The 27,953-nt window shown below is 45.2% G+C and overlaps 1 protein-coding gene across 6 annotated transcripts in view; it reads right to left on the bottom strand.

Moving 5' to 3' along the window:
• Window positions 1-275: 275 nt before the first annotated feature.
• Window positions 276-27,953, bottom strand: part of LOC113033025 (syntaxin-binding protein 4) — a 60,155-nt gene continuing 32,477 nt past the window's right edge. For 4 of the 6 annotated variants that reach the window (XM_026186278.2, XM_080300533.1, XM_026186277.2 and 1 more), the window contains 16 exons: window positions 27,695-27,774; window positions 25,078-25,201; window positions 23,841-23,982; window positions 18,316-18,422; window positions 16,924-17,065; window positions 15,342-15,414; window positions 12,439-12,527; window positions 10,636-10,732; window positions 8,556-8,683; window positions 8,063-8,155; window positions 5,014-5,079; window positions 4,428-4,619; window positions 4,027-4,143; window positions 2,317-2,363; window positions 2,092-2,219; window positions 276-1,198 (listed from right to left, as the gene is read on the bottom strand). In XM_026186278.2, coding sequence (XP_026042063.2) covers window positions 1,143-1,198; window positions 2,092-2,219; window positions 2,317-2,363; window positions 4,027-4,143; window positions 4,428-4,619; window positions 5,014-5,079; window positions 8,063-8,155; window positions 8,556-8,683; window positions 10,636-10,732; window positions 12,439-12,527; window positions 15,342-15,414; window positions 16,924-17,065; window positions 18,316-18,422; window positions 23,841-23,982; window positions 25,078-25,201; window positions 27,695-27,774 — 1,681 coding nt within the window. In that variant the 3' untranslated portion in view covers window positions 276-1,142. The remainder of the gene's footprint in view (window positions 1,199-2,091; window positions 2,220-2,316; window positions 2,364-4,026; window positions 4,144-4,427; window positions 4,620-5,013; window positions 5,080-8,062; window positions 8,156-8,555; window positions 8,684-10,635; window positions 10,733-12,438; window positions 12,528-15,341; window positions 15,415-16,923; window positions 17,066-18,315; window positions 18,423-23,840; window positions 23,983-25,077; window positions 25,202-27,694; window positions 27,775-27,953) is intronic. The other 2 variants (XM_026186279.2, XM_080300534.1) reach the window with 2 other exon arrangements.

Below are 27,953 nucleotides of genomic sequence, written 5' to 3'. Positions count from 1 at the left end.
CCCAGGGGTAACTCATCAATATAACTAGAAATGCCTGCAGGAGGAGCCAGAGATCAAGACAGCCCCCTCATTTGCAACCACGATTTCCACACATGACCCTAGAACGTCACGTCATTAGTCAGTATCCGCTTCCTGAACACCCTCGTGCACAAACTGTGAGCAGCTCTGGTTTCCTGCTTTTTGAGGGGCTTCTGTGGGAAGCAGTTGTGGTGAAATCGCCCCCTGTGAGCAGCACTGTTTGCTGGATGCTGAACAAAAGTCGAACTCGACACCAGTCCGGTCATCAGTTATTCCTTTAATATAAAACAGTAACAGAAAGAATGAGGCCACACCAAAGATGCAATCTGTAGATGTCTGTAGAAATCAAATCTATGTTCAACATGTAGCCTAAGACTGAGGTCTGCCTACACAGAATACCAAACACAGTTTTACACAGCTGGAGCTACGGCAACAGGTACACTACTCCTGAACGCAGGAGACACAGCAACATGAACCAGGCAATGAGATGAAGATGATCCACGCTGCACCTTCAAACCTTCATTTCTTGTCTTCCATGACAGTGTGAGTAAGGGCGCGAGGGAAGGAAGCATGGCAGATGTTGTGTTAGAGCAGACGAGCTAATTTGTCATGGAGTTTCTGACACAGGGGGACACGCTGTACACATCAGCTTTCCAAGTAACAAGTCCTCCTTTTACGGAGTGGAGATGAGTTTGTGTTTGTGAGGATAGAAAAGAGGTTGGCAAGAGTATTAACAGGACTTGGTCATGCAGCTCCACCTGTACCACCTGCTGTAAGAGTAACACACTAGAGAATTGCAGCAGCACTTCTCACAGAGACTTCAGTACATGTGATGTGCTGCTGACAGGATGAGACCGAATCAGCAGATCCCACTGCTGAGCCCTGTGAGGAGCATTTGGAGTAACTGGAGGGAATACACTAATTTCATGTGCACAAACAGGCTTTGGCATTAAAACGTCGTCAGTCTGTCCCAGTGAGGGTTTAACTGTCGCTGTCGTCGTGTCCTGTCGTAGGATGGTGTGTTTGCTGCGGACTGTGGTGAAGTGCATGGCGAGGTCAGCTGCTCGTTGGGGGTCCTCTGCCCGGCCCAGGTCTGGACTCAGTCCTCTTTGGCTTGGTGCTGTTCACACATGGTGAGGACTGACATCTGGAGCTGAAGCTGCATCTGCACTCACCGGTTCTGTAGAAGAGGTGGACAGAAAGACTTGAGTCTATAGCAGTATGGTAATAGGAGGCAGTGGTGCCTGCTGCGAGCGGGAAAGACAACCCTTTGGATAAAGCAAACACAAATAGAGGTAGGGAAAATACCAGGTCTTTGTTTCAGCTGTGAGCAGTGAGGGCAGCAGCTAGTGGCTCACACTGTCACTGCAGGTCTGAATCACAAGCTGTTGCTTCCCTTTGACCCGTGCTGCGATGCTTCTGTCACAGGTAAGCCTCAAAGCCGTGTTTTTGAAAACTTACACACAAAGTAACTCATTTGAAACAGTGTTGCTTTGGTCACAGCTTGGATTTCAATCTCAGCTGTATTTAAAAAGAACTGAACATGAAGCCAGAACAGTTTCAGCTTCTAAAGAAACAGCTTTTAATCATCGTCACCACTTTATGTCCTGGGACCCTGCTTTCTCTACCTTTGTGAAAAAGGAACTTCAGCGGATCGGCCTGATGAGTAAGGATGAGATATTATCCATGTTTCATTGCTCCACTTCAGATCTGCTGCAGAACGATGGACAGCAGTGGTTGCACACTGGCTGCTTTAATATGTCACTGCCTTGAGGCTGCAGGTTACATCCACGTCTGTTATACTGTATGAGGTGAAGCGTGTGGAGTAATTTGGCACTAAAGACTTTGTATATATATTTTATACTGACGCCATTATAGCAGAGTTCTTGCTAAAGGATGGCTCATAATTAGTTCATCAATTCTTAAGCCGTGGCAAAAGAAAACTAATTTTCATCACATTATCTGAAAGTGTTTGCAGTTTGAACCTTTGTCCTTCCTTCCAAACATGGTGTTTCCACGTACTGTATGCACACAGTGTTCAGGCTTTTTATTCTGGGTTAGTGAGCTCTGTACCTTTATCAGTTGTGAGAGTACACACCCCCTCCACCAGCTCTTTGGCTTCCACAGCCAGCTGGAAGGCTGGGTCAGGAATTGGTGATGGGATGTCGGGGCTTTCCGTGGCAGGAGATGACCTGTTACTCCTGATATAGACAGACACACAAGCAGAAGGACAGTTGGAGCAGGAACTCGACTGCAAAGCTGTAAGGCGCTTGTAAGGTGAAGGTCGCGCTCTCTTACCCCCCTTCTCCAAATAGGCTGGGCGTGGTCAGCACTTTGTGGACGTTCTGTAAAGAGAGATAATGTGACAGCTGTAAGGCCGAGCGCTGGCAGCAGTAACACACACCGGGTCTCTCTGTGCTGTCAGGATGAAGCGAACCAGAGAGAAGAGCTTGATTGCTGGACCTCGTCAGTTATTAGTGTTATCAGCCACAGGCTGCACCTTCCCCTCGTTGTGTTTTTCAAACTGGTTTCTATGCTGATGGCTTTGTGCACACCCCTGTGTCTGACTGGTTCCTGCACCTTGCATCCTTCCACCATCACTGATGGATATGAGGAAACATCCACCCACAGCCAATTCTCCTAGGACAGATGTTGGTGGAACAGCCTGTGCAGCAGCTGGTTTATGGCTGTGGACAGAGCTGTAGCACACTTCCATCACTGGGGGCAGACTGACTCCATCAGCTTATTTTCCCGTCACTAGATTTAAAGACCAGATCTGGAAATCTCAGAGCTGCACATGCAGCCTCCACATCATCTGCCGCACACCATGGAAGGAAACGCTCAAGCCTTTGGTCAAATAATGCAACAGTTATGTACAGCTCTATGCATTTTCCTACTTCATCTAATAAATCTACAGGTTCGCTTAAATAGTCTTAACTGCAAAATAAACCATCACATGCATAGTGGCTGACATGGGTCCCATAATGTGTTTTTCTCTGACATTTACACTTGAATGTTGTCCTGGGGGAAACACTGAGCTGTTAATAAGTTTGAATGACGACATCATTTCTGTACTGGCACTCAGTTACTAATAGCATTTTTGCCAAACAACCTTCAGTCTGTATGTGTGTGTGTCTGCAGGGAAGACCAGGAAATACAAACAGGTGGCGAGCACATCACTCTTGTTGATTAACCACAACTAAAGGGAAAGATGGCCCAAACTGCATCCTTATTATCACGGAAGCTAACGTGTGTGTTTGTTTGACAATCAGAAGAACCGACGTCTGAGACCATTCTGCAGTTTTGTGTGGATGCTCAGTTATTGATCGTCTTCCCCCTAACGTGGGATATTTAACAGCTTTAGCACATTAGCAAAGAAAGGCTTTGATGGAGAGGGGACGTCAGCTCCCCTCTCCATCAAAGTGTGTGCATCTCTTATAACAAGTTGTTGGAAAAATAACCAGCGAGAATGTGGTGATTACACTGTCACCTGCTTCAGTGACTACAGTTGTGTAGCGAGCTGTTTTGCTGCTTCACCACCTTCACTTTTCAACGATATTGAATCTCTTTGTAGATGCTGACAGTTAACCACGTCACGCAGCGCTCAAGCCTTTCATTCAGCTGTTTCAGTTTTTATTCATATATTTTTATGCACTTTTTCCTGAACCTGTTAAAAGCTTCTATTTTAGAGATACACAGTCTTCAGCTTTGATAACTGAGTTCTTATCAATCAGTATAAGATTATATTCCCCACATTAACACTCTGTAGAATTTGTATTTTTATTAATACTTAAGGCTGAATTGAGTGTGTTGTGCAAAACAACTGTAGAAAGCTATGATAACACTTTGAGAAGAAGAAGCAATGTTAACAGCTTCGGATCGCTGTCCTGTCCCAGTTCGGACCGAGGTTTAGCTGTGAGACCAATACAACACTCTGGTATACAGAGTGGACTCAGTCTGCTTCCTGCCTGTTCACAGCTCTGTGTGCATCCAAAGGAACACCAGTACCTGAGCAAAGCCTAGCAGTTTCTTGTTGGAGATCTCCAGCGTTTTCCTGCTCAGCTCGGACTTCTTCAGCTGGCAGTCGATAGTCGTCAGCCTCCTCTTCAGCTCGCCCACCTCCTCCTGACAAACACACCAACACACTCAGCTTGTGTACGTGTGTCACGTAGACAACTCTTTGGGTGCATGAGTGCATCATGTATCACTATACAGTACAATGACCTTTGACCTAATGCCTGAACATATTGGATGTGTAAGATGTAGAGTACTGTGAAGATGCATTTAAAAATACAGACAGATGTTCAGACAGATGTTTCCCCAAATTTCAAGGCTGAAATGAGGTTTTCTTGCTCTCCTGTCAGTGGCCCTGAACAAGGCTGTGGGCCACGACTCTGACATCATTGTACCTGCATGGACTCTGCTCCCCGTCTTTGCTTCTTGGTGGCCAGCTGGCTCTTCAGGTCTCTGATCTCAGCCTCCAGCAGCTGGATGACTTCTTCATAGTCCTGCTCAGCACTGCCGGCCTGCCGATGCACCGCCTCAGACGCCTGCAGACGACTCTTCAGGCGAGTGTTCTCCTCTACAGTCAGACAGGCTTTCTAGGAGAAATGACAGAAGGATTCACTCGCTGCCTTCAGTCTTCGTCCATGTTTTCAGATGATTCAGCTGCCAGTGAGACGTATTTTACATTGCTAAATACAACAGGATGATCATATGAATATGTTATTAGCTATTTCATTTTACCAGCTGAGAAATCTTTACATTCTTGGTTCTCATACTTAAACTGTCCTACGACATCGAGAAGCTGCACAACAACACCATTTCTAATCATTCATCAACTAAAAAACAGCCGGCATTATCAGCAGACTCAGTTTGATTAGTTTCACTACAAAAATAATTTCCATTCAACTTTGACCCCACGCTCATATCCCACAGTTATAAAGATGTAACTTGAGACTGCGCGTCTCCACAGGCTGCAGGCTGGCCTCTGACCTCTGAGGTCTTCTGCAACTCCTCCTCGAGGGTTTTCTTGCTGTGTTCCATGTCCTTCAGCATCACCTGCCAAGAGAGGCAGCAGATGAAGTGGCAGCTTCCTGTATGACTGTTAAAGACCCCACCTTTCCATTCAGAGGACAGACACACAACTGTGAGGAGAAAAAGCAGCTAAATCTTGGTGAGGTTGGGACGTTGGGCTTCGTCTGTGGTTTTCCCACTGAGTGTGTGTTTGTTGGCTAAGTGTGGAAACAGGATTCTATGTGTTTAGTTTTAAACTGCAAAACGTATTCTCACTACTTCACTTGGTAGCCAAAGAAATGCCACCAAAACGCCCGCTCCAGCCCTAGTCTATGATCCAAAGAGATGACTGAGACTAAGAGTGTAAATGTGCCTATTAAACCATATTTCTGGGCACTGTTGAAGGAAGCAGGTTTAGCTAGCCATGCCGAGTCAACTCTGAGACGAGGAAAACTCGTGTTTCCTGAACTTTCCTCCGACTCCTCCCATCCTGTTTATTCTCCAAAGTGGCTGTCAGAGCACGGAGCGAATTCAACTGCAGATTTTTAGAAACAGTTAACCTGAGTGCTTTTACAGTCATTCTGTCATCAGTATATAAGAACAACGACAGTAATTATGTCACTCATTTATTATCAGCTCAGAATAAAATCCATTTTTTCCATCGTTCTAACTCTGTGACTAATGCAGCTGAAATGCTAGTGCCAGTTCTGTTACATTATACAAGCTTGCATTTACACTGCTATGCTGATGACACCCAGCTCTATCTGTCCATGAAGCCAGATAACACACACCAATGAGTTAAACTGCAGGAATGTCTTAAAGACATAAAGACCTGGATGGCCGCTAACTTTCTGCTTCTTAATCCAGATCAAACTGAGGTTATTGTACTCGGCCCTGAAAAGCTTAGAAATATGGTATTATTTGACTGTTGGAGTTTTATATTATTGTAGGGTACATCCTCTATAGTGAAATTAACAAAGTTTTACAGTTTACATCATATATAGTTAATCTCTGTAATATTCTGAATATTTAAGGAGCTTGGAAAGAAAAGCGTTTGGACTTCTGTAAGTTGCTTGAAGACGTTTCACCTCTCATCCGAGAAGCTTCTTCAGTTCTAAGGTCAAATGGTGGAGAGTCCCAGATATAAACCTAGTGGGAGTTTACCCCCACAGAGGGACAAAAGGACCCCCTGATGATCCTCTAATCACATGAGCCAAGGTGGGAAACTGGGCGTGGGTCCCAATCAGCCAGAGTTTCGGGTGTGTTCATTGTGAAACCTGGCCCCACCTTATCATGTGAATTCCTGAGGTCAGATGGCCCAGGATGTGAGTGGGCGTTAAGGCGTCTGGGAAGGATCTCAAAACTGGATTATAGATGGCAGAGAGTTGGTGTCGTAAACCCCGCCTCTGTTCAAAGATGGTCGCTCACAGTGGACATAGATGCTTCTTTCACTCCTCTTTCAAACCATCTGTCCTCTCTGTCCAAAATGTGAACATTGGCATCCTCGAAAGAGTGACCTTTATCCTTAAGATGCAGATGGACTGCTGAGTCTTGTCCTGTGGAGGTGGCTCTTCTGTGTTGTGCCATGCACTTGTGAAGTGGCTGTTTGGTCTCTCCAATGTAGAGGTCTGAGCATTCCTCGCTGCACTGTACAGCATACACCACATTGTTAAGTTTGTGTTTTGGCGTTTTGTCTTTCGGGTGAACCAGTTTGTGTCTGAGCGTGTTGCTGGGTCTGAAATGCACCGGGATGTCATGCTTGGAGAAAACTCTCCTGAGTTTCTCTGATACACCGGCTACATAGGGGATGACAATGTTGTTGCGTCTGTCCTTCTTATCCTCCCTCGCTGGTGTCTGGTCTTCTTTTCTGTGCCTCTTTGCTGACTTTAAGAACGCCCATTTAGGATAGCCGCACGTTTTGAGTGCTTCCTTTACATGTGTGTGTTCCTTCTTTTTCCCTTCAGGCTTAGAGGGAACATGTTCTGCCCGGTGGTGTAGGGTCCTGATTACTCCAAGTTTGTGTTCCAGAGGGTGATGGGAGTCAAACAGGAGGTACTGGTCCGTGTGTGTGGGCTTCCGGTAAACTTCGATGTTGAGTTTGCCGTTCTCTTCAATGTGCACAGCGCAGTCCAGGAAAGGCAAACAGTCGTCCTTTGTGTCTTCCCTGGTGAACTTGATGTTTTTATCCACAGCGTTAATGTGCGCAGTGAAGGATTCCACTTCTTGTGTCTTGATTTTGACCCAGGTGTCGTCCACATATCTGTACCAGTGGCTGGGTACTCTTCCTTTGAAAGAGCCGAGAGCCTTCCTTTCCACTTCCTCCATGTAAAGGTTGCTGCAATAGGTGACACGGGGGAGCCCATGGCACAGCCATGTTTTTGTCTGTAAAGGCCTTCGTTGTACTTGAAATATGTAGTGGTGAGGCAGAGGTCTAACAGTGTGCAGATCTGATCGGGGTGAAGCTGGTCCTGTCCTCCAAGGAGCTGTAATGTGCAGCCATAATAAACAGGAGCACTGAGAGCGCACTCAGCCACGACACCACTGGAGTTAAAATGTTTGTTACAGCTCTGTGCCAGAAAACCACCAGGACAATGCAGCAATCGTCTGTGCTCTTACTCACAGTGATACATTTCACTGTAAATTTGAATCATTTTGTCACCATTTTATCGATACACGGCGACACGTGTAGGTGCCGATCATGGGCATCATTTTATGTGAGTGTGCTCAGAGTGTGACGCCCAGTTTAACAGAGACAGCTCCTGACCATCATCATGATACTCATCATCTCTAACTGGGGCTTCGGGTTTGTCGAGCCAGCTAAGGTAAATTAGCCTGAGTGTGTTGGACTTCATTCTTAGTAAAGACCACAGGACAGATACGAAACAAGACAGTAGACATAATAAAAGACACTGTGGGACAGAGGGAGACACAGTCAAAGAAAAGTAAAAGTAAAGCTACTAAGAGAAAACATAACAGCTGGAAGTCCTCACCACTAACCAAAGAGGGACAAACAAAGGTGTGTTTTCACCTTGAGCTGTTTCATCTGCGTCTGCAGCTGCTTCACCTCAGTCTGAAACTGCTCCATCTCCTCACTGCTGTAGCTGCACTCTGATTCATATGTCTGCACACACACACACACACACACACACACACACACACACACACACACACACACACACACACACACACACACACACACACACACACACACACACACACACACAGTTAGCCCTTCATTTCTGGGTGGAAATTTTAAAATATTAGATTAATTGTGACTGGAGTTTGTTTTAAAGCTTAGATTTTATGCTATTTATGCCTTTTTTGCTGCTCTTTTTTAAAAGTCATTCTTTTAAACTGTATTTATTCTTTTTAAACTGTATTGCTTCTTGCACTGTAGAGGCTGGTGAGAAACAGTATTTGGTTTCAGGCTGGGTAACATCATACAATAAACTTCTTGAGTCTTAATTAATTACAGAGTCTGCTGTTTTGTGTCTATATGAGCGGCTGTGAGAGCTGCTTACAGGTGAGTGGAAGGCTGAGGTATCCATCAGACTAGCTGCTTCATGGTAGGAGAATGTGAAGGGACCCGTCTCCAAGCCCAGCTCCTCCAGGTCCTCCTGGAAGATGTTCCGGGTTGCCTCCACAAAGTCTGAGCCATCACACCAAAACAGATGGGATTCATTGTTTTAACAGAAAAACAAGGAAAAGCAAACAATCAGGGTCATGTGTACACACACACACACACACACACACACACACACACACACACACACACACACACACACACACACACACACACACGTCCTTCTGGGGACATCTCATTGACATAATGCTAGCTGCTTACCCTAACCATCAATGAATGCCTGACCCTGACCCTACCCATAACCTCATTGTAACCCTGAAACTGAAACCACATTTTGAGCCTTCAGCACTGTGGGGACTGGCATTTGGGTCCCCATAAAGAGAGACACACACAGACACACACACCTTACTGTATATGAAATTATAGACTGGCTCCAACAGCGTTACAGGCTCTGGACCCTTTCATGTCTGTCACATGGCTCAGGGCGAACCTGCACTCATCTGTTAAAACCACGGGACACCAGTGGTGGACCTGCCACTCCTGGTATTTTGTGAATAAATGCCAGTTGGGCTCCATGGTACCGTACAGTGTGCACAGCACCCACTAGAGGACATCCAGCCCTCTGACCACTCTCCTTAGGATGCATTCACACCAGCGGCCTGCTGCAGGTTATTTTGTAGCTCTGACAGTTCCTCCTTGCACGAAGGAGCAGATGCTGGTCCTGCTCATGGCTTATGCATGTCCAGCTCTCCTCGAGTAATCTCCTGTCTCCTGGAAGCTCCTCCACGCTCTTAAGAAACGTTCTGGAAACAGCACATATTGATGTGCCATCTTGGCGTATCCCCTCATGCTACCAGTAGTAACACTGAGTCTAGCCTAATGCGCCACTAGTGAAAAAACAGTCAGAAAAGATGAGGAGAGAAAAATGTCAGCGACCTTCATCTGTAAAGTCACTACTGTCGCCCCTCTAGTGGACCTGTTGTTAATGTCAACGATACCAAAGCAGCTCAAACTGATGAACAACTGCAACATCCCAAAGGTTAAACTGTTGATGCTATACTCTGATTAAAAAGTGTTCCTTTACATTTTGGGATTAGTGTGTGTCACAAAAGCATAAAAGAAAAGCACTGACAACAACAGCGAGCCCAAATATCCAAAGACCCTCCGCTGGGTCAACGCTCCAGAAGCCAGACACGGCAGAAACACATTTATGCACTTTCTGCATCTTCTCTTTGACTGTACAGGACAGACACTGCACTGCTATGACGTGGCTGCATAGCTTTAGTCAGGGGTATTTCTGAGGTATAGCTCAGCAGTGTGCATCTGAATATCACCTGCGGCAGTTACTACAGTTGTGTGGCGAGGTTAAAAAGCTTCTTTGTCACACTGAAAACTGACTTTAGGTGTAACATACATCTTTAAGCCATTACTTTGTCGTACGCTCCTCAGCATCACAGAGTTACATGAAAAGGCAACAGACCTGATCTGTTCTTCGAGACGCTGAACAACCTGCCTGTCAGGTGACTCATCACTGCAGCATTCATGTTCCTCAGCTCACCTATAGGACCCTACACACTCAAACTGTGCGGCTGTCATCAGCATTACAGCAACTGCTTTGTCACAGAAAAGCATCCTGGAAGCTTGGTGGCATGGAGGCATGTGTCAGGATGGGATCTCATGTTTGACCTGCAGTCTAAAGACTAAGCTGCCTGTACAGTTTAATATCATGCACACCCTTTATCATCCAGTCCTTTCTGTCAGTGAGCATTAACAGGTACACGCAGGTGAATTTAGCCCTACGATGTAAACGCTGGCCCTCCAAACGACTGGAAACATGTAGTCACAGCTGGTTACACAATCTGACATTTTACACAAGTGACACAACCAATAAGAAACATGCTGCTGTCACATGATTTGACAGGACCTCAGCACAGATCTTCCACCCAACAGCTGACACGACTACAAATGTGTGCGGCTCATATCAGTGAGTGTACGTGTGCTGCTTGCATGCACGTCACCTCCATAGGCCACGGTGCCTTGTGGGTCTGTGGTCAGACTCTGTCGCAGCTGCTTCTTCTTCTCTTCTGTGACATCCAAACCAAGGAAGGACAAGGCCTAAGAGAGACAGGAGCATGAAGCATGAAGCATTGTATGCTGTCATCAAACTGCACTCTGCATATCACACTTTGTTCTCCAAGTAAAATTATACTTCATTACAAATATTAGCCTAAAGTTACTTCACAAAGCATCTGCAAAGAGGACGCTTGTCTAGGAGACATACTGATACACCTGAGCTACCAGGACAGGATGCAGTAGAAGAAAGTACAAAAACTGCCTACATACACTTTGAGTAATGTGTTTTTCATAAATCGATTTTAGAGTTCTTTAATTAGCAAATTCACCGCAGTCATAAAGCAGACACTGCTCTGTTCAACACGTGTGTAATTCCTTTGTTTTCAATAGAGTTTTGTACACTGCCTGTTCGTTTTCCTTTGCAGAGCCAACAAATCAGGACAGAATGTTGCCAGTGTTTAAACTCACTGTGTCTCTAATCCCTGGATCAACATGCCCAAGCAAAATGTTGGCAACATTAAAATCAACCTAAATAACAGTAACAACTGTACAAAGAGAGAGTCGTAAAGCTGAAGGGACAGAGTCTGCTGACAGGGTAAAAATAATCCACATGCAATGGAGCAGGCAGGGCAGGCCTGTAAGAGGGAGATTAATAACTGGATGCATAAAGATGATGGGCTGGGAGTACTGGGATACTGTGGGTCCAATCTGAAGTCAAATCTGGGTTCGGGCTGAGGCCAGTTTCTATTAGTTTCTGATGACTGAAAGTGATGAGTGCACTGCAGGAAGAAGCAGTGAAAAGGCGAAATAACATAGGAAAAGGTGCAGAGTGGGTGGGAGCTATACTGAGTAATACCAAAATCAGGAAGAGAACGAAGCTCACTGAGAGAGCAACTGCAGAAGATGAGAAAGGTGACGCCGTGGTTAACGGTGGTCCCTGTGGTAATCGGAGCACTTGGAACAGTGACTCTTAAACTAGGCGAGTGGCTCCAGCAGATCCAGGAACGACATCTCTGCAGGGAGGAGCGCAGACTCTCAGGCCTTTGGTAGAGGGCCCAAGCATGAAGGATAAAGAGCACCCAGAGGGCAAGTGGGGGACATTAGTGCACACTAATCCATCCAAATCATCCATTATCCAGGTGCTCCGATCACTTCCATGGCCCAGGTGTGTACAATCCCGGGTCGCTCTCAGGAGCTCAGTGAATCCCAGCGTGCTTCCATGATAGGATGCTGTCTGCAATCATTTCCTCACTACTAAATATTCCACAATCAACTCTTAGTGGTATTACACAGAGGGGAACAATTGGGATAGACGGCAACTCAGCCACAAGCGGCAGGTCACGTAGAAAGTGCCTCTCTAGCAGCGAATCGCTTAAAGGACCAAAACGACCTCGGTCCACCACATCCTGCCACGGTGGTGTTTCTGCATGCAACGCTTAGCGTCTCAGCCCTGAGCTGCTGCAAATCAGACTCATAAGGGAATTTTCCAGGAAGCTGACATCACTTCCTAGTTCGTTTCTCACATACCTGCTGGTAGGTATTCAACACTGTCGACCAGGATCACCCACAAACCTCGATCCAGTTTCTGACTTCAACAACACACACCTTTCAACCACCAACCATATATGCCTTCACATGTGTCATCGCTCTCACATAATCTGTGTGATTTCTTTAGTATGAGTGTCCACTTAACTGTGTATCAGGCAGCATAGGTCTAAAGAAGCCTACCCGAGCAGGTCAGGACTCACCAAGTCTAATTTGTCTGATTTGAGGCGAATGTAAGGGTCCAGGGTTATCTTAGGTTTTGCTCCTGTCGGGGATCTCTGGCTGGTTGAACCTGGAGAAAGAAAATGAAGAAAAGAAAATCAGGACTGACTTTGGTTAAAAAGAAAAAAAAAACGAAACCAGAAGTTTGGGTTGTTTAAAAAAATCCTTTCTTAAGTAGACTGCGTATATACACACAGATGTGTGGTACATAGAACAAGGAAGCACTAGCTCAGGGGTCGGCAACCTGCGCTCTTTAGCTCTGCGGCTCCACGTGGTTTGGAAAACAAAGTATTTAACTGAAGTGTATTTTATTTGTGTTAGTTCGTTTTTAACTTGTGCTTCTAAATTGGAAGATTATTGTGATCTTGAAATATAAAAATAAAATGATGTTATTATTTTTCATCTCTCACAATAAGCATCACATTCACATAAACCATACCAGCCGAAATGCTGTGCGTTTGTCGAGACTTTCAACCCAGGCAGGCCAAGTATGGATCCTCATGCATCCACATACGTATGTGAGCAGCTCCTCCATGAACTATGGTAACAACAAACACGCCTCACAGACGACAGCTTACAGTCCTTTTTTACAGCTTTGTAATTCATTTAAAAGAGACCTTCACCTGGGTGCATCTCCTTTTTGCTGTATTTTTTAAGAGTTCAAAATGTGTTCATTACATAAATAAAATGTAATTTTCTCTGTAGCACTTCATGGATTTCATAAGCAACACACCTTAGTTGTCTATACAAAGCATAAAGGTAAAAAACAATAACAGTGTTATCTTCATTTTAGATGTCAGAAAGTATTTGCGGCTCCCAGTGTTTGCTTTTCCGTGGAAACTGGGTCCAAATGGCTCTTTGAGTGTTAAAGGTTGCTGACCCCTGCACTGGCCTCTTAACAGAATACTGAAAGTGTAATTAGGAGTGAGGAACAGCAGGAGAAATATCGTTATATAATCTGTCATATCAGAGTTGAATAGACAACCTGATGTCGGTGTTGCTGGTTTAAAGCAGGTCTTTGTGACTGTGAGCGATGGTACAGGGAAAAGCAGATGATTAAAAAGAGAGGAACTGAAGAAAAGTGGATGATTATGTAGACGCGAGGGGAGGGAGCAGCCAGCCATTCATATGATGCGTTTTTCTGTCCCAGATTTGAATGGCTGCTCTGCTCTTCTGACTTTAAACTCTGTTTACACTCATGTTACTGTTTTACATTGTCTTCATAGTGTGGAGTCATTTTGTAGATTAACTGATTTAAGAGGAGTATTTATTTGTCACAGTGAACCATATTTAACCTGGATCATAATTCTGGAACATTATATTTTGTGTGTGCGCTCACCTCACTACAAAGTGCTGACATCTGTCACAGCTAGCAACTGGCTTAGAGGCTGGCAGGGAGTGAAATGATTAGAGTACCTAGAAAATAACCTTGGCTGGGTAATCCCAGCCAATTGGATTGGGAAAGGCTGTCCAGTGGCTTTCGGCCGAGAGCCACGGGCAGCCCTATGACACTACAGCTGCTGGTCTGAAGCAGTCCTTCAGTATGACGACAACTGGACTGCTTCAGATCGTTTTCAGTTTCCTTTGGCAAAGTGATGTTCTGCTGAGAGGCATTTGTTGCACCAGAAATAAAGAACAGCAGACATAACGCGAGCCAAAAATATGTTGAAATGAATATGAACTGTGAATACGTCCATTCACTTAAAGACTGCTCTTATCTGTGTTATCTAAATGTTTCTATGTAACATGCTGAGCCACCGCATGCATCAGTACAGCCTCACTGATCTGAGATCCAGTCTCCACTTCTCTGGCTTTACTTCAGGACTGAGACAGATGTTCAGCTGAACTGTGGTGACTGAAGTGCACTAATAAGAGTCACCATTTCATCATTATTTTCATCCTCACAAAACTATTCAGTGATCAATATTTACAATGTTTAAAAGTAGAATGGGAGGCAGAGCCTTCAGTTTTCAGGCCCCTCTTCTGTGGAACCAGCTTCCAGTTTGGATTCAGGAGACAGACACTATCTCTACTTTCAAGATTAGGCTTCAAACTTTCCTTTTTGCTAAAGCATATAGTTAGGGCTGGACCAGGTGACCCTGAATCCTCCCTTAGTTATGCTGCAATAGACGTAGGCTGTAGAGTGTTTCTTCTTCAGTCACCATTTTCATGAACTATGTATTGAATCATTAGTTGATGTTAATCTCTGGCTTTCTTCCACAGCGTGTCTTTGTCCTGTCATCATCCTCCAAACCCAGCCAGTCACATGTCCACCCCTCCCTGAGCCTGGCTCAGCTGGAGGTTTTTCCTTTTAAAATCAAGTTTGTCCTTCTTGCTCTCGCCAAGTGCTTCCTCTTGTTGGAGTTTCCTCTGTGTTAAAGCAGTTTGAGGCGACTCTTTGATGATTTGGTGCTACACAGATAAAACTGAACTGAACTGAATCAGGAACCCCCCCGCTGTGATCTAGCAGTACTAACCACTGACCCACTGTGCATATGAGTCAAATCAATAAATGACAAAGAAAAATCCCTCACGTGTTGGTGCTGGCTCTGTGCTCAATGTGCATATGTGGCTCCCTTCCTGATGCTGTCATCAGCTTCCTGATGACATTTGTTTTTCTGTCTTCTCGATACTTTTTCACACTGTGCATTCTTTTGCTAAACATTAGCCAAACATGTGTTCTCAGTGTAGCAGAGTTTTTTATTTCCAGAGTTTTTGTTGAACAGCGGAGCTCTTAGTCTTATACCAGAGGTTCCCAAAGTGGGGGTGGCGCCCCATATGAATTAAGAAAACGAACGCTTAGACACTGCTAGCATAATGGACAGGCTCCCGGGGGGGGGGGGGGGACAGCACTGTAGTCTGAGTGCAAACACAGAGGTCTCACCTGAAACATGAATATCTGGAGGACAGATGTCAGGAGAAGGTGAGGAAGGTGGGGCTGGCTCCTCTGCACAGATCTACACCAATAACACAAGGAAAATAGTTAAATAGAATTCCAATACTAATGACCAATGAGTTAATTAGTGTAGCTAATAATTTTGCTGTCCCAAAGGTGGATCCTGTTCATCTAGACGTAGTGTTTTCAGTGGGAGAAACGTTTCATCCAGGTGACGTCTTCAGTCTCAGCTGACTGCAGGTTTCAATCTTATAAACAGGACATTTGCATAATGACTGAAACCAGCCCACTGAAGGAACAATGGGCTGGGAGGTCAGTTCTTTGATCATTAATATGTAAATTGTCATGACCGCTGATCAATGGCCATGAGTACCATTCACAGAGAGTTGGGGAATGGCTGCAATCACATCATTGTAAGATGGTGACAGATAGACCCTTAGGCCCCCTCCTCGATTCAGAGATGGTCTTTCCCTTATTAGATTTATTAGATTTAGTAGCTGGTAGTAGCAGAACTGGGACTGAAGCTAGATGATGCAATGGTCTAGCTCCAGTTCTGGCTGTCTCTATAGTGACATTAAACACAACAGTTCTAAGTTCTTTGTGGTAACTGTGGACCAAACTCTATAAATGAGAAAGTAAAGAAATGAATTTCTTCCAACTTTCTTTAACCTTCTAAGACCCGAACTCTTCCATGGCATGCATTTTAATTTCTCTTTGATATTTGGGCATACTGGGGCCCAATGAATGTAAAAATAAAGAATTACCAGATTTTTTTTTTACCTTATTTTTGCTTTTAAGAAAAATCAGAGCCACATCTGAGGATATTCGTTTACAATTGTGATAGAACAGCAGCAGCATAATGTCCTCGTAAGTAGATATCAGGCCCTTGCCGAGCAAAATTGAGTATTTTGGTCTAAATAACCCAAAATGTGATGTCCACATATGTGGACGCCAGGCCCTAGGAGGTTAAAAATCATAATTATTTAATTCAACATTTTACATGTCAGAGAGTTTGAACTGGCTACAGTTTCACTTTGTAAAATCACTCTGATGTTGACCCACCTTATGTAACATGATATATACTGTGAGAAGTACAACTACTCTTTAGTCAATAACGGTTCATTAATCAGTGTGTTTATTGGACTATGTTTATTCCTCAGTTATACCAAAGTACAGCGGCCTTTTCAAAGTTATTTGGTTGATCTTTTAGCATTTTTTTGACGACATTAGTACAATATGAGACTTTAGCTCAAAGAATAAATGTAGTCTTAACCTGCAATTTTTGAAACAACATAATCGACTCAGCCAGCTGAGACATTTAAGGACACTTGGTGTTTTTTGTGTTTTTGAATGAGGATAAATAGCAACAGTAACTCTGTTTCCCAGAGCTCAGTCAGGTTGTTTCTTTTATCCTGCAGTCGGTGTGCTGATATAGGTACAGAAGATACAACTCTAATCTTTCTTTTACATGGAAATCCTGCTTCTTCTGCAACTTCTGGTTTGCTGTGAGAATAACAGGCCACTTCTTCTATGAATGACCTGTAGGAGCCGTGTATGTGGTGGAGCTGACCTCGGGTGATCGGATGTGGACTTTTAAGCGTCCAGAGTTGTAGCTGTTGCCCGAGGCTCGCTGGAGCCCATTGTGAAGAGACGTGCTGCTGGGAAAAAGTCCTTTACCCGGGATGAAGGCTATGTCCACAGCAGTATCTTGGCTAGAGACAAACACATAAGCATGTGATCAGTGTTGGCACACAAAGCGTGGTCCATGTATGTGGGACATTTTGTTTACCCATTTACAAAAACACATTCAACTTTGGGCTTAAAGTGTAGTATCAGCTTTGACACTGTATTTACAGGTGGGTCTATGGCAGTTTGTGTAAAAGTCATTTGGTTGCAGTCTTTAACAAAGCTTAAATCAGGTTGCTTTTTCCAACCCAGGATCGAAGATGCTGTAGAAGATAATGTTTCCACAGTATGAAGGTTTCTGCACAACTTTATTTATTTAAGTATTATAAGTTATTAGCTTAAACTGTTACAAGAAAAACTGTTAATCCTAAAAGAGTGATATGAGCTTTTCTCAGTTTGAACTGATTTTAATGATCTACATGTAACCCAGTGAACTGGAGAGAGTGTATATCCATGCCATCACACTGCTTTATGTCTTTTACAGACAATGTTTTACACTTATACTCATCATAGTATCCACCATCCTCTTTACAATGTGTCCAAAACCGTGAGACTTTTTCTTAAGTCTAATCTGGCCTTGCTATTCTGATCACTGGTTTGTGAAGCTGTCCTGCAGTGCTGTTATCTAGCTGCTTGATGTAAAAGGCCACCACTCTTGCAAAAAAAAGCCTTTTACATGGATTTCCGTGTAAGGGGAGGGATTTCATCCCTTCATATAATGTCAATCTCACAAATGACTTTTTGTTTTTTTTCATAGAATGTGCCAAAATCCTGAATCATGTGCTCTCACTGTCTGCCTGGTTTCCCATAATTTCATTGTATATGTACAATGACAATAAAGGGCTATTCTATTCTATTCTATTGTACTGAGATGTCTTTTGACTTTATGCTCTGTGCTTCCAACTGCAGGTGTCACACTTGGAGTCAGTTCCAGACCTTGGATCTTATTTCTTTATGAGGAAGCTTTGAAAATCTATCCTGCCTGCATCTGTCAGCTGTCCAACCCTGTGTATAGGAATAACTCTGTTTCAGTGGGTACTGCAGTACTTTTGTTTGGTATATCTTGAAACTGAAACTGTGAAAACATTCATTATCTGACTCTAACTTAATATGTGTTGGAAAACAGTAAAAATAACAAAGAAATCATGTCAATGTCCAAAAACACACAGACACTAAGATCAAAACTGCTTATACTGTAGCACTGTGTATACACTGGCTCATTGTTCCACACTAGACTTACTTTGGTACATTCATTTCTAACATGAAAACCACTCACCTGAATTTCACTTTGTTTAGCATGCTTTTGGCCTCTTCATGTGTCACACCAATCAAGGACTCCTTGTTAATAGCAATGAGCTGATCTCCCGGTCTCAACCGTCCATCCTGCACAACAGGGAGACAGTTTTATTCCCACTGAGCAGGAGGCTACAAGCCCTGTTTCTCCTTATTTAAAAGTACAATAAACTGTCAGGGCCACTTCTAAGAATCAAAGTACTTATCCAAGTCTAGTCATTATCAGCTCTTTTCAACTGCAGGAACATAACTGCAACATGTATTTCAGTTCAATCCAATTCAATTTTATTCATATAGCACAAAATCATAACAACAGTTGGCTCAAGGCACTTTGTTCTGTAAGGCACGATCAATAATACAGACAAATCAAAGAAAATTCCTAATGAGCAAGTGCTTTGGCAATTGTGTGAAGGAAGAACTCCCTTTTAACAGGAAGAAACCTCCAGCAGAACCAGGCTCAGGGAGGGGCGGGGACCAGATAGGGGAGAGGAGAGAAAGACAAGCTGAGGAAGAGAGACAGATATGAATCATAACTAATGATGAAATGCAGGGAGGTGTATAAACAGGTGATGAGTGAGAAAGGGTGAGAGCAGGAAAAATCCATCATGGGAGTCCCCCAGCAGCTTACACCTATTACAGCATAACTAAGGGAGGATTCAGGGTCACCTGGTCCAGCCCTAACTATATGCTTTAGCAAAAAGGAAAGTTTGAAGCCTAATCTTGAAAGTAGAGATAGTGTCTGTCTCCTGAATCCAAACTGGAAGCTGGTTCCACAGAAGAGGGGCCTGAAAACTGAAGGCTCTGCCTCCCATTCTACTTTTAAATACTCTAGGAACAACAAGTAGGCCTGCAGAGCGAGAGCGAAGTGCTCTAATAGGGTGATATGGTACTACAAGGTCATTAAGATAAGATGGGGCCTGATTATTTAAGACCTTGTATGTGAGGAGCAGGATTTTGAATTCTGGATTTAACAGGAAGCCAATGAAGGGAAGCCAAAACAGGAGAAATATGCTCTCTCTTTCTAGTCCCTGTCAGGACTCTTGCTGCAGCATTTTGGATTAGCTGAAGGCTTTTCAGTGAGTTTTTAGGACTTCCTGATAATAATGAATCACAGTCGTCCAGCCTGGAAGTAATAAATGCATGAACTAGTTTTTCAGCGTCACTCTGAGACAGGATATTTCTAACTTTAGAGATGTTGCACAAATGGAAGAAAGCACCCATCCATCCATCCATCCATCCATCCATCCATCCATTTTCTTCCACTTATCCGGGGCCGGGTCGCGGGGGCAGCAGCCTAAGCAGAGAAGCCCAGACCTCCCTCTCCCCAGCCACCTCTTCCAGCTTATCTGGGGGAAAACCAAGGCGTTCCCAGGCCAGCCGAGAGATATAATCTCTCCAGCGTGTCCTGGATCTGCGCCGGGGCCTCCTCCCGGTGGGACATGCCCAGAAAACCTCACCCAGGAGGCGCCCAGGGGGCATCCTTGTCAGATGGCCGAACCACCTCAGCTGGCTCCTTTCGATGTGGAGGAGCAGCGGCTCTACTCTAAACCCCTCCCAAATGTCCGAACTTCTCACCCTATCTCTAAGGGAGAGGCCAGCCACCCTTCGGAGGAAGCCCATTTCTGTCGCTTGTATCCACGATCTCGTTCTTTCGGTCTCTACCCACAGCTCGTGACCATAGGTGAGGGTAAGGGCGTAGATCGACCGGTAAATTGAGAGCTTCACTTTTATACTCAGCTCTCTCTTCACCACGACGGACCGGTACAGCATCCGGATCATTGCAGCCGCTGCACAAATACGTCTGTCGATCTCCCGCTCCCTTCTCCCATCACTCGCGAACAAGACCCCGAGATACTTGAACTCCTCCACTTGGGACAGGGTTTCATCCCCGACCTGGAGTGGGCACTCCACCCTTTTCCAGCTGAGGACCATGGCCTCAGATTTGGAGGTGCTGATTCTCATTCCCACCGCTTCACACTCGGCTGCGAACTGTTCCAGTGCGAGCTGGAGGCCATCACCTGATGAAGCCAACAGAACCACAATATCTGCAAAAAGCAGAGATGAGATTCTGAGACCACCGAAGTGAAAGCCCTCCGCCACTTGGCTACGCCTAGAAATTCTGTCCATAAAAATTATGAACAGAACCGGAGACAAAGGGCAGCCCTGGCGGAGCCCATCACCCACCAGGAACGAGTCCAACTTATTGCCGGCTATGCGAACCAAGCTCTTGCAGTGGTCGTATAAGGACTGAATGGCCCATAGCAATGGGCCAGACACCCCATACTCCCGGAGCACCCCCCCACAGGACCCCCCCGAGGGACACGGTCGAATGCCTTCTCCAAGTCCACAAAACACCACCACCACCCCGGTCTGCCAGTCCACAGGTACTGCCCCTGATCCCCAGGCAACATTGCAGAGATGTGTCAACCAAGACAGCCTTACAACATCCAGAGCCTTCAGGAACTCGGGGCAGACCTCATCCACCCCAGGGGCTCTGCCACCAAGGAGTTGTTTAACTGCCTCCGTGACCTCGACCTCAGATATTGGCTGTCATCCCCCTCGTCCCCAAACTTCCGCCACGGAAGACGTGCCAGTGGGATTAAGGAGGTCCTCGAAGTATTCCTTCCACCGCCCGACAATTTTCTCAGTCCAAGTCAGCAGCGCTCCACCAGCACTACACACAGTGCAGTTGGAACACCGCTTTCCCCTCCTGAGTCACCTGACCGTTTGCCAGAATCTCTTTGAGACAGTCCGAAAGTTTTTTTCCATGGTCTCTCCGAACTCCTCCCACACCCAAGTTTTTACTTCCACCACTGCCCGCGCTGCATTCCACTTGGCCTGTCGGTACCTATCAGCTGCCCACAGGCTAACCAAGCCCGGTAGGACTCCTTCTTCAGGTTGGTGGCTCCCCTCACCTCAGGTGTCCACCATTTGGTTTGGGGTTTACCAAAGCGACAGGCACCAACCACCTTGCGGCCACAGCTCCATGCAGCGGCTTCGGCAATGGAGATGCTGAACATGGTCCATTCGGACTCAATGTCCCCAGTCTCCCTCGGCATGTTGTTGAAGCTCTGCCGGAGGTGTGCGTTGAAGATGTCGCGGACTGGGGCCTCTGCTAGACATTCCCAGCACATCCTCACTGTACGTTTGGGCGCGCCAGGTCTGTCCAGCGTCCTCCCTTGCCACCTAATCCAACTCACCACCAGGTGGTGATCAGTTGACAGCTCAGCCCCTCTCTTTACACGAGTGTCCAGAACATATGGCCTCAGGTCTGGTGATACAATTACAAAATCAATCATCGACCTGTGGCCTAGAGTGTCCTGGTGCCACGTGCACTTATGGAAACTCTTATGTACAAACATGGTGTTCGTTATGGCCAAACTGTGGTTTGCACAGAAGTCCAATAACAAAGACTTCTGTGCAAACTGTCCGGCTCACTTTGCACCCGACCCCTACGGCACCTCCTCAGGTTAAGATCTGGGAAGCCGTTCCTCCCAATCACACCCTTCCAGGTCTCACTGTTGTTGCCCATGTGAGCATTGAAGTCTCCCAGTAGGACAACAGAGTCCCCAGGAAGAGCACCCTCCAGTGCCCCACTCAGGGACTCCAATAAGGCTGGGTACTCTGAACTGCCACTCGGCGCATAAGCACAGAAGGGAACAAACCCTCTCGTCCACTGGGAGAAATCCCAACATACCAGCAGCAAGCCAAGGGGATACCAAGATACCCACCCCAGCCCGACGCCTCTCACCAGGGGCAACTCCAGGCTGAGACAGAGTCCAGCCCCTCTCCAGGAGACTGGTTCCAGAGCCCAGGCCATGCGCTGAGGTGAGCCCGACTATATTTAGCCGGTACCTCTCAACCTCACGTACTAGCTCGGGCTCTTTCCCCACCAGAGAGATGACATTCCATGTCCCAATCGCCAGTCTTGGTAGCCAGGGATCGGTCCGCCAGGGCCTCCGCTCCTGGCCACCGTCCGGCTCACTTTGCACCCGACCCCTACGGCACCTCCTGCGGGTGGTGGGCCTGCAGGAAGATGGGCCCATGTCCCTTTTTCGGGCTGTGCCCGGCCGAGCCCTATGGACTAATGCCCGGCCACCAGACGTTCACCCTCGGGCACCCTCCCCGGGCCTTGCTCCAGGGCAGGGCCCCGGTAACCCCATCGCGGGCAGGGTGAACTGTTCCCTTGATGGGGTCTTCTGAATCGCTCTTTGTCTGGTCCCTCACCCAGGACCAATTTGCCATGGGAGACCCTACCAGGGGACAAAAGCTCCCAGACAACATAGCCCCTGGGATCCCTGGGACACACAAACCCCTCCACCACGATATTCTCATTCTCAGAGGGGTGGAAGAAAGCAGTCTTACATATTTGTGTAATATGTGCATTGAAGGACATATCCTGGTCAAAAATGACTTCAAGGTTCCTCACAGTGTTACTGGAGGCCAATGTAATGCCATCCACAGTAAGAATCTGGTTAGATACCATATTTCTAAGATTTTCAGGGCTGAGTACAATAACCTCAGTTTGATCTGAATTTAGAAGTTATGTTATGCCTTCTAATGTTACTGTCTCAGGGAAGCATGTATAATGTAGACATTTACTAGCCGGGACCACATACTCATTTTAGGTTTGACAGCATTTCTAGTAAACAATGAGAGAAAGAAAACACGAACGAACAGCTTGTAGTGGGGGAGAAGGGGGTCATGTATAGACAAAGAAGGGGTGTGTGTGAAGGTCCTGCTCCTGAAATTCAGAAAAATGATCTCCAAGAACTAGTCCTAGCAATGAACCCTGTGGAACTCCATATCAGTTTGGATCAGTTTGGTGGTGAGGATGTCTGGTAGTAAGGTGTTGAAGGCTGAGCTGTAGTCAAAGAAGAGCATCCTCATGTAGTGCTTCCTGTTCTCCAAATGGCTCAGCGCTCTCTGAAGGGTGATGGGAACAACATACTCCATGGACTAATTTGCACAGCAAGCAAACTGGTGGGGGTCAAGGGAGGGGGTACAGTCTCTGATTTGCTGAGACACTATCCGCTCAAAACACTTTATGACTAGTCTGCATATGCACGCCTCAATTTCTTCTTTCTTATTCTTATGGATAAAGCATGAGGAAAGCGGAAGAGCGAGGAAAAGGAGATTAAACGGTGCTTCATTTCTCCTCTTCCTCTCTACTCATGTTTCATTCAGTTATCTCATGGCCTTCCACTCAGAGATCAAGGAGTGAGGGCTCAAGCAAGCATGCTGAAACTGAATGTTGACAAAGATGATGGCAAAGTCTCACTGTAGGAGATTTGTTAGCTGTAAGTGTAGTTTGTACGTCTTGTTCTGCAGTTTGTGTAAAAAGAAAGGTGATAGGACCTTTAGCTAACACAAACTGTAACACAAACTGCGATTTAAATAAGCAAAGGCTTTGCTCCATGATGGCATGTCTTCCACTTCATCACACCGCTCATCTTTCCCTCTCATTGCACTTTAGGTTTATTTGAGGCTGCTTTCCTCTTTTCTTACCCGGTGACAGTCTCCTCCTGACAGGACCTCCTGGATGAAGACTGCAGGGCCATCAGGCCTGTTGGAACCTCCTCCAATGGTGATGCCTAGACTGCCGGATCGTGCTATTGAAATAAGTTGAATCACCCCTTCACCTGGATGACTAAGAACACAAAGACACGGATAATCAATTCTGGAAGTTAGGAAAAGGGGTCTGTGGTACACCTCAACTTACAGGACCTGCTTCTAACAGCTGGGTGGAAGACAAGAACTAAAATTGCGTCCAGTGTTACTGGCAACTCGGAGGGTTTTTATTTAGCTTGAGTCCACACCTATAGCCAATTTAGAATGAGATCAACCTAACGTATAAGCCTTTGGACAGAAACACAGGGAAATGATGCAAATAACACAATAAAGGCTGATCGCAAGATTCAAGAGTGGATAATGGCAGAAGTAGTTCCATGGTTAAGAAAAACAGCTTAACATAGTTCAGGGACTCACTCGAGGATTTAGGTGTATCATTGGCAACAGTGTACAATCAAGAGATGAATGAATGAAATACAACAAGGTGCAAACCACAGGTTACACTGGAGGCCAGATTAGACTTTGACAGAAACAAGACTTTGCTCTCGAAATGGAAAAACAATGTCTTTGGACAGATGAAACCAGGATGAACTCTGATCACAACGTTTGAAGGAGAACAGAAAGGAGAACATGTGTCCATCATGGCAGAGGCAGTTAGAGCATTGGTATACATCAGAGTCAAAGCTTTGTTGTCAAAAACCATACGTACACATCATACACAGGAATTTGAACTCAGACAGACTGAGACTGATCACAGATAAGTGCAATTCATCTGCAATGTGTCTCTTTGCAGTAGGGGCTACTCAGATCAGCTGGTTATATTCTGGGTTTATCCCTACATAAACCAGCAGCTCTGTCATGATCTGTGGAAGAGTTTTGTCATTTCTGTCTCCAGTCACAGCTTTCCTTGTGTGAATGGAGCCTAAACAATCTGGAAAAAGTCCTGCAGCTTCCCAAAACACAGATAAGATTTTCTTTTTATTTTCTTGTTTCATTATTAAGATCTTCTGACTTTAATTACATTAGCCCTGCTGACATCTTCCCTTAATGAAAAGTGGTTCACTTTCAAGCACTTTGTTCATCCCAACCTAACCAACCAGAACTCATTATTTTAGCTCCAAGACTTCTTGATGGTCGGGTTGACAGTGAGCCTGTATTAAATATGAACTCTTACCTGAGGGAGCGCAGCATGGGCCCACTGTTGTTGTACATACTCTGAGAGCCTGCTGGGCTCAACAGCAAAGGACTCTGGGAGCGTGACGAGGAACCGGATGATGTGCTATCCAGGTAGCGACCTCCTTTGGATTTGAAAAACAAACAAACAAAAATTACATGAGAGAGATAACCCAGATTACAGTTATTTTAGGAAAGGGCAGTTAGCAGTCCAGACTTTCAGCTGCTCCCTTTAGCACACAGCAGATCATCTGCCTCCATCTCACCCTATCCCAGCATCCTCCTCTGTCACACCGGCCCTCGGGATATCCTCCTTCACTACATGCATGAGTCTGTGAGGTCTTCCTCTTTTCCTCCTGCCTAGCAGCTTCATCTTCAGCTTCCTTTGTCCGATATATCCACTCTCCCTCCTCTGCTTGTTTCCAAAACCATCCCAAACCCCTGAACTCACTTCCACCCACTCCACCTCACTGCCTGTTGCTTTGGATGCTTGATCCCTGTATTTAAACTCACTACCTTTGCACCTTCATGGTGACCTTTCCACCCATCTCCCTCCATACTCCAGTATTCTGTCTGGCTTGTACAGACTTTCATTAGTCCAGTCTCCAGAGCATACCTCCACCTCTTAAGGCTCTCTTCCACCTGCTCTCTACTCTCAAATTTCTCTGCAAAAATCAGGATCACGTCTTAGTCAGTTTGCTCTTTTTAAATTAATTTCCATAAAAGTTGTCTCGTAGTATGTCTTCATTAAATTGCCCCATTTTGCATTTTTTCCTTTTAGAACATTATTTCTACTTGAGTCGCTCTTAATTCCTATAAATATTTAACACGAGCAAACTGGTCTCATACTACGCATATAACAAAGTGTTCCCTGTTTTTAGAACGTTATTTTTCTTCTAGTTTGTACTTGAACCCTAGCTTAAAGACCTCAGTGCAATGTTTTAGCATCAGTGAGGGCTGTTTAGATTAGCACACCAGACACCTCACAATCAAATTTCTCCTCATAAACAAGTGTTTTTACACCAAGCGAGGAGTGGTCCATGCAGCCTACAGCAGCAAAGCCAACAGCATGGACCAGCTCATCACTGCTGTTAGTGAGGATCTTTTTCTCGCTGTTCTTGTGTCTCTAGAGAGACTTTCAGGCTCTTGCAGTATATTCCTGTGAACCATCCATACTAACAATTCTTAATGCAAACCACATTATAGTGCTATCTCTCTTTATTCTGGAGCTGAAGCCTGATGTGTCAGCAGCACTGCTCACATGCTGGAGCTCTGTTTAACAGCTCTGCAGCAGCTGGCTGCCTCCTCTCCAAGTCAAACAGATGTTGGTAAATGTGCACTTGTCGTAAGGCATTTTAAGGTCGACTTACTCCTTCCTGCCTATAGGCAGAGTACTCTGACTAAAATAGAACGGTTTTCTTCTATTTTCGTTTTCAAATGTTAAAGGTCATGTTGGTCTTTGCTTTAGAAATTGGACAACAGTTTGAAGAATATCTGAAAGTATACTTTTTAAACACAAACTGATCAGGAAAATAATACCAAATAATAATAAAATAATATTTGCATAATCAATAGAGTGAGACATGACTTTCTCATGGACTTTAAGGCCATTTTCCACTGTTTCCATGGTGTGACTGCTAACCAGGCTCCCTAAGAAACGGACAGCACTGTTGAAAAGCTGCATGTTAATCCAAACCACAACCACCAAACACCATCAAGTCATTGGTTCAGGTATGTGGATGACACCAGGGTGAAAATTGAATCTCAGGACTTACCACAATTTACTAGATCACATCATCTCAGTGGACCGACACATCAAATTCACCAGGGAGGATATGAAAAGTGGCAGGTTAGCCTTCTTAGACTGCAAGATTTCCATCAGTAATGGGGGACATCTAAAAGCTGATGTGTACCGTAAACCTACACATACGGACGCTACAACACAGAGCGAACACCATCCCCACTGACACAGCAGCCAGGGAGGCAGAAGAACATCAAGAAGGCCCTGAGTAAATGTGGTTATCCCAGCTGGACTTTTGTCAAAGCTGGGAAGGCTCCTAAAGAAAGCTCCAGCCGATCCAGGAGGGAAGGACAACCGCTGCCCAAGCGAAAACCTGTAGTGAGCCTGTATGTGTCAGGAGTATTGCAGCAGTTGATTTTCTCTAAAAGATGCATCTCTGTGGCTTTTAAACCCCAAAACATGCAGCAGTAAAAATCAGTCCACCCGGCACAAACAGAGTATGGTGTTCCTAGGGAGCATGGAAACAAATGGCCTTAATGAAAAAAGTCCATCAGAAAGTGACTTCTCAGTCTATTGATTATTGTTACCTAATGACTGAGCTTTCTGACAGAGACATAACAGAGAAAAGCTGTTTTGTCTCTGTCAGGAAGGCAGTTTGATCTACTGCAAAGACTGTACCGTGTTGTCTTCATCCAAAGCAGAGGGGCAGAGAAAAACATGCTTCTCTACATGCAAACACATTATTACAGCAATACTGTGTCACGTGCATGACAAAAACACTTTGTTCTAATGCAAATGCAGCAACAGCTTTCTATTAAGAAAGAAATGAAAATGAAAGTGGAAATCACCAAGCAGAGCTAAGCAGAAACATCCCTACCTTGCTGGATCGGAGAGTTCCGTGTTGATCCAGTGCTGCCATTAGATCCATATTTCTCTAGCAGATCAGCAAATTCTCTCCTTTTCAAGAGAAACAGATGTTGAGACATGACAGGATGACTGCATGTTACATGTTAAAGCCAATGATGTTGTAATGATTTGTGTAGACCTGGACAGCTTTGCTTTGGGAAGTGATATAGGTACATATAAGCTCTTTTAAGTCATATACTCCAGGAAAATCACAACATGTCAGAAACAAT

This window comes from Astatotilapia calliptera, chromosome 4 (genome assembly GCF_964374335.1).
Source record: "Astatotilapia calliptera chromosome 4, fAstCal68.1, whole genome shotgun sequence".
NCBI classification, from domain to species: domain Eukaryota; kingdom Metazoa; phylum Chordata; class Actinopteri; order Cichliformes; family Cichlidae; genus Astatotilapia; species Astatotilapia calliptera.
The sequence above is the reverse complement of the archived record's forward strand: the minus strand, read 5'-3'. Positions and strand labels throughout refer to the sequence as shown.